The 7,540-nt window shown below is 27.0% G+C and overlaps 1 protein-coding gene across 1 annotated transcript; it reads right to left on the bottom strand.

Moving 5' to 3' along the window:
- Nucleotides 1-6,194: 6,194 nt before the first annotated feature.
- LOC126551819 (zinc finger protein 239-like) lies at nt 6,195-7,183 on the bottom strand. Its single transcript, XM_050206053.1, has one exon. It carries the CDS (start codon nt 6,884-6,886, stop codon nt 6,239-6,241), a length of 648 nt encoding a protein of 215 aa, XP_050062010.1. The 5' UTR covers nt 6,887-7,183; the 3' UTR covers nt 6,195-6,238.
- Nucleotides 7,184-7,540: the final 357 nt, after the last annotated feature.

Here is a 7,540-nt window from a genome sequence, read left to right as displayed (position 1 = left end):
TCATTGTGTCTATACTTTGGATTACACGACTGTCGTACCACTATACTGCTCCATTCAATTTTGCGTGGTCTTTATATGCAGATTGTTCGTTCAATCTATTATACACTTTCCATACGAGTGTTTTAAGCACACATAAAACGCGCTTGCTAATAGTTGTCATTTGTATAATAAGTATATATATCATTGTCCATCGATGCTAATCGTGAGTGCTGACTCTGATAACAGCCGTATTGTTTCTTTTGAGCTATTGGTCAAAGTTTTTTTGTTTTTATTATTATATTAGCGGTTCCATTGCATGTAATATATGTATATGTAATATAAATTGTATCGCTAAGACTTACAAAAGTTTTCCTACGTGACTGGATTATATTATCATCAGATCATAAATAGTTTCTCGCAGGGCTGATTAATATAATTTTATGCTTGTAATCCCGAAGGCTGTAGGGTATTGACACGAGAAACTTTATTTAAAACAGCGTTAAAAAATATGCTTGTTTTAAAATAATATGCTATAGTATGATCATAGGTTTTTATCGTTGTGTTGATTGTTTAATTGTTTCTATTAATCGTGAGCAGATTATTAACTGTTTCATATAGTAGGTACAAGACTGTTAAATATACATGAGGTATGATTAAACGCTGATCAGTAACAAAAAAAAGTGCTTATATTTTTAGATTAATTTATTCCATTCATTTAATATAATACATATTTTCATTAATGATAATAATATTATAATGTATGATGGCAATGTAGTCATAACAAACATCGGACTCGATTATTCCACACTACTTTTATTTTTATTAGATTTCCAACAAAGTATCATTAGTAAAACAGTACTACTCAATGTATGGACGTCGATATTAATATATTATAATATGGCTACAAGTAAACGACGAGAAGTATTTGACAATAAATAATTCGAAAGAAGTTTAAGGAACATGTTATATTGATACGTTTTCAATAGCATAATACTCTTCCATCCATTTATTCATACACTGCAGCTGTAGTTTATTTTTAGGTATTTTATATTATAAATAGTTGATGCCTACGTGAAATTTTAATATTTTTATCTAAATGAAAATAATATAATGTACCTACAGTGTTTATATTATTATAATGTGTTGTACATTTCTACAAGTGAAGCAGGCGTATACCGTTTCTCATATTTTATATCATAAATAGGCTTGCTTTTTCATTTTTGGTTTTCCGTACGCTTACCTCGACACAAACCATTAAATACATTTTACGAAAACATGATTCAATAGCGGTGTCCAGACACCCAAAACACCCCTCACTGACTATTAATAGTTGCACCACTGCAGGGTACTACATTATGCTATTAAATGTAGTCCTAGCTTGTGGAATACGCGTACAAAGAAATATTGTTTTCACCGTTTTCAAAACACGAGTTCACGATGGTAGCGAGTTTTTAACGTATTACTCTTATAATAATAAATTTATCAACGGTATTGAAATCTTTGGTTTTTTTTTTTTTTTACACGTTACAATAAGCATTTACGAGTATACAGAGAAAATGGGGTACTCCGATGATGCGATAAATCTAAAAAAAAAACCGCCACTTATGTATTTCAGATCGTAATATTTTGGTGAGCATATTGTGTATTCGCGTCTATTGAGTATAATTTCGGATTTGCCTATATAGCAAGACGAAAAATTGCTGATTTACGACTCCTGGTATAACGCTCTTTAACAGGTATTTATAATTTTATAAATATTTTATGTGACAGGAAATCTGATACATTTTCCGGTATTTCGCCATTTTGGAACAACTCGATAATATAATAATTTGCCCAGGCCGGGTAACATATTGTCGGTCAAAGTATTTTATTCGTTGTCCACGATAAACAAAACGATGTAACTTTAATCATAAATGAAAGCGATAAATAAATTTTATTTTATTAAAAAACCAACTTTAAAGAGTTAAAACTTACAAAATATGTACAATGTTCCCCGTTATAATTGAGTACGTATTGACTGGCGTAGCATAAACGTATTTTTACAAAGTAGTAATAATGCAGTAAATAATATATTATGATAAGTAATATGAAACTGTTGTTCGTTTATTCAGTTTGTATTAAAAAAAAATGTCATTTCTACGTTTATAATATAGTATACAACTATTACAAACTTTCATAAATTATCATCGCGTCAAGATTATTTTCATTTACAAGATTAGTACAGTTTATGAGCTTATAAAAATAATATTAGTGAGTATTCATCAATTTAATGACCGGTAAGTAGGTTTTACATTTTAAACTTTAAGAGATTGTTATTATATTTTTTTTGTAATATTGTGCTTTAAAATTGTACTAATCACATTACGTTTGCAAACGCATTACTATTGTTGGTATGAAATATGCATTATTATTTGTTCAGTTCAATCGTGAATAATGTTGTAATGTTATAAATATGTGCTGTAAAAGTATTTCTGCAGTGTTTAAATTGAATCAAAATGGAAAATCAAAATATAATATGTATAATGTATATATATATTATTTAATGAAAATAATACACATCTGATTAAAACTTTGTATTATAAATAAGGCAAGAATTAAATAAGTCAAAAAACTATTGTATAATTTACAATACCCGAGCTAGACTGAGCAATTCTGTATTATTATCCTCGAAACGTATACTTTTCATTACATAATAGCCTATAGAAATCGGGCAGTACCCAAAAATTTCCTTACAGCTCACCTTGTCCACAAAGGAATATAATATATTGATTTTAATTAAAAATATTTATTGTTATTCGTAATAGGTCAATAAATGCTGAAATATTCGAATATTTTAAAATTAGTTATCGTAGGGAACTGTTAAAGTCACATACCTAATATCATTATTTTCCATACACTTCAGACAATGTAATTTTAAAAATATTTAAACCAATTTTAAACTGTTATTTACAATACGAGAAACGAATCAATTCTTACCGTTATATATTGCGATACATCGGTATTGATTCGTGTAAGTGATATTTAGTATATTTCGAAAAATGTGCTCAATCGACCATATTATTACATTAATAGTGATTATGTTTGTATTAAAAATATAGTATATTTTATAAAACGTAACATTGTGTTTTCGTGTGCAATGATTTATCATTGAATTCTGATTAATGCGCACAGTGACCTACTCAATGTGAAAGTTTACTCAAAACCTTCTATATAGCTAAAAGTGTTTCTTCAAGTTTAGCGGAGACAATGTTAACAGTCATTTGTGATACTTATCCTCATAGTAGAATTAAATAACAAAGATTACTCAGGCTTTTCTTTTAATATTCAATGTTTTAAATTCTGAGTGAAGAAATTATTAATGTATTGATTTATTATGTGTGTTTTATTTTTCTTCTGTCATCATCTTTTATTGGAGCAGTAAAAGTGCTAGATTTTCAAGTTTAATGGTGATTCCTGTGTGCCTAGTAGCAAGTTGAATATAATATATGGTACTTCCAGAGGTCAAAACTACAAAATTCATAGTATGTTTTAAAATAATCAGGAAAACAAAATAAAAATAAAGGTAAAATGGAAATTTTTTAACAATACCGGTTAAGCTGATATATTTGATTTTGTTTGTTTTTTTTTTTTGGTGTAACTCAAAAACGATTAACTGTAGATATTTTTCACAACATTTTTATACTAGAATAAATTGGTAAAGTTTTCAAATTATTTTGACTCCTTTTGAGTTATATAAAAGACATTTTTGATTTTGATTTTTTCTTATCTATAAATGTGGACAAAAATATATTCTTTGATCAGTCCAAAAACTTGAAATTTTAACACTGCAAGGTTTATGACATGAGTAGGTAATTCAAACTGAAATAAAACTAATCTAAAAAAGTGTGGTGAAATGGGAATCACTCTGCTGTATATTAGGTGCCATGTAGATCATTATTATGTATAGAAGTGTTAAATTTTAATCCAATAATAGTCGATAGGTATCATTGTATAGGTACGAAAAACGATTCTGAACGGATAGATTTGTCATAATAGGATGTATTTTTCAGTGGTTTGTGAAAAAGGTGGTTTATGTTTTAATGACCTTAATACCCTAAAATGTAAGCTCTTTTATATTTGTTGTAAGCCAAACTTATGGAAAATCTTGTATTCAATTTTTAACTCTTTGCTACATATATACAAATTTTTTTATAGATTTTTACTACAAAATAATTTGTAAATATTCATGATTTTGACGAATTTTTGTCAATATTTGAACTTCAAATACTAATAAAAAAAAATTGTGACTATGTATTCTTATAATTTTTGAATCACTATAAGACTCACTTATGAAGAACTATATATTAAGTTTTAAAGTATTTTGACTCAGCTGAAAAAATGTTATCGATATTTATAAAAAAAAAAAGCTAAACAAATACGAATATTTCAAATGCCAATAAAGAGCATTAAAATAAGCGAAATATTTTGAAAATTAAATTATGCAAAGAAAATGCCAATCTTATTAATTAGTGACATTTTCAAGTATTTACGACTTATACTTTTTGAAAAATTAAAATGTTAATAATCGTTTGAGCGTAAATTATAATCATTCCGTGATTTTGTAAAAATTTAAAATTCTAAAGCCCATAATATATTCCGTATAATGATACGTTAAGTTTTCTCTATAGACATTTGAAAGAAAATTTATGGAAAACTTCTTGTTGAACTTTTTAATTTTAGGTATAAATACAAACATTTTATGATTTTTCAACTACGAAATTACTTGCAAATTTTTGCGATTTTGACATACTATATCGTAAAAATTTGAACTACGCTTTTAGTTGTCTATAAATGCTAAGAAAAGTTAAAATATTATTAAAATTTTTATAGCAATAATTTATAAGGGCATGTGTATACTGTATCATCGTGTATGATGGACGATGGTGCGAGTAATATGCAAGGTTATATTCTAATACAAGGTGTACAAGCACATAATTCGTACAAACTATCCAATATCCAAAAGTGTTATTCGTACATTGTGCAGCCCATTCTCTCAATTTGGCTGTTTCAAGTTCAAGTAACTTTAAACCTACTTATTATTGTTTAAGCCTAATTTAATAGTTTTATTTTTTTTTCAATACACCAAAAGAAATGATGTCTTAGAGGTATGTATTAAAAACAGTGATACAGATGTTAAAGAAAAAACACTTAAAAGGCTGTGTTTCACGAGTTAGGTATGCTGTCCACGATTTTGTTGAATTTTTTGAATTGTTTGAATCTGTTATGGAAGCATTAGTCATTATTTCACACTGGAAAGATTCTTCAGGATCAGCCACAGATGATAGTTTATACATAAAAACAATTGATTCTGAATTTATAACTGTACATATGTATTATTAACTATAAAGGTAATATTAATAACTTAATTTTTTTGTAATGTTTTAAAAAGAATAGTTTTATACTTAGGAAACATTTTTAATGTTTTTTTTTTCATATGTTTAATATTGTAACTGAATTAAAATCCATCAGCAGTAATTGTACCAATGAATTTAAAAAATATTTTCTCAAACACAGGTAAAAAGTTTTATAATTACTAAAAGTAAGTAGTGTCTATAGTTCAATTTTATTAATTAATTAGTAAACATATGCCTATATCGTTTATTATTATTTTCATTAAAAGAATACAATTTTAAATAAATATATTTTGGAAATGGCTGAAAAAATTGAATTTGAATTGACTGTAAAAAGATTATGTAAAAGACAAACCAATAGTGCAAATCCATCAACAGATAAAAATGTAACATTAGATGTTGAAAATTATTGTAGGATAACTATATTATATCTAATATACTAATATATTATATCCTTATATCTATTTTATTTGAAAAATATTTTATACGTTATCCGTCTCTACTCCTTCACTTAAACATAATATACTTAAAAAACTAAAAAGATTGAAAACATACTTACTTAAGAAAACTATGGCTGAGACATTGTTGAAAAACACACTATTATTATTATTAATAAAATTGTATTATAATAAGTAATAATTTTAAAACTTGATTAATATGAAATAATTTTTATTTAATTAGAATTGATTTTATAAAAAATAATATGTGTAATTTTAATAATCGATCTAATAATTTAATGGTATAAGATATTAATACTCTATTTTTATATTTATTATTTAAATATACCTACTTTAAATCCAAATAATAAAATAAGAAGAGTGGTGCTAATATGTATAACGTGTAACTTCTTTATTATTATAATTCTTAAATTATACCATGGTGCAAATAGGTGACGGCTCATTCCCCGTGTGAATTCGCTGATGAAGTGTCAGACTATTACTGTGAGTAAAGGATTTGCCACAAACGTCACACTGGTATGGCTTTTCTCCCGTGTGAATTCGCTGATGACGTATCAGACTATTGCTCTGAATAAACGATTTGCCACAAACGCCACACTGGTGTGGCTTTTCTCCCGTGTGAATTCGCTTATGAGCTATCAGATTATTACTGTTAGTAAACGATTTGCCACAAACGTCACACTGGTGTGGCTTTTCTCCCGTGTGAATTCGCTTATGAGCTATCAGACTATTGCTCTGAATAAACGATTTGCCACAAACGTCACACTGGTATGGCTTTTCTCCCGTGTGAATTCGCTGATGACGTATCAGATTATTGCTCTGAGTAAACGATTTGCCACAAACGTCACACTGGTATGGCTTCTCTCCTGTGTGAATTCGCTGATGAAGTGTCAGACTATTAATGTGAGTAAAGGATTTGCCACAAACGTCACACTGGTATGGCTTCTCTCCTGTGTGAATTCGCTGATGAAGTGTCAGACTATAACTTTGAGTAAACGATTTGCCACAAACGTCACACTGGTATGGCTTCTCTTTTGTGTATATCTTTTGATGTCCCATAATATTTATTTTTTCGGTTTTTTACATATGAATATCAATTCTACCACATATATTGCTAATACATGTATATATTTTCGGTTATTGTTGTACAATAAGTATAACAATTAAATTTGACGACGTTTAAATTAAATATTTTATGTTATCGGTAACCAATATATGTTTTTTTCGATAACTACGTCTAATAACTTTTAGTGTTCTGTTATGTTCGATTAGAACCTATTTACATTGATAAGTTTTTTAGCCAGTATTGTTTATAATCGTCTAAATTTATAAGAGAATCAGTAAAATTATAATAAAACATAGGTACTATTATCGTAACCGAGGTACCTATAATATCAAATATTATGAATTAAATTTTTATTATTATTATTATTATTATTACTGTTATGTTAATCTAAATCGGATGTAACATAAAATATTTGATAATATTATTTTTCATTTATTTTATTGTTTGTAAAAAGAGATAACAATATAAAATTAATTTATATGTAAAATACATAATTATGTAATATATATCATATTAATATTGTTTTTTATTTAATTGATGAGCTTAGTTACTTACACGATTTATAGCAATTGAGGAGCTGCAGCTGATGTATTTAATGTTTTTGGTCCTATTAACTATGATTGTTGTAGCTCGAAATTATTAACAAT

This window comes from Aphis gossypii, chromosome X (genome assembly GCF_020184175.1).
Source record: "Aphis gossypii isolate Hap1 chromosome X, ASM2018417v2, whole genome shotgun sequence".
Taxonomy (NCBI): Eukaryota; Metazoa; Arthropoda; class Insecta; order Hemiptera; family Aphididae; genus Aphis; species Aphis gossypii.
The sequence above is the reverse complement of the archived record's forward strand: the minus strand, read 5'-3'. Positions and strand labels throughout refer to the sequence as shown.

What these genes read in the sequence shown, in the direction of transcription:
- LOC126551819 (XM_050206053.1), bottom strand. Translation starts at nt 6,886, where the DNA reads ATGGGACATCAAAAGATATACACAAAAGAGAAGCCATACCAGTGTGAC.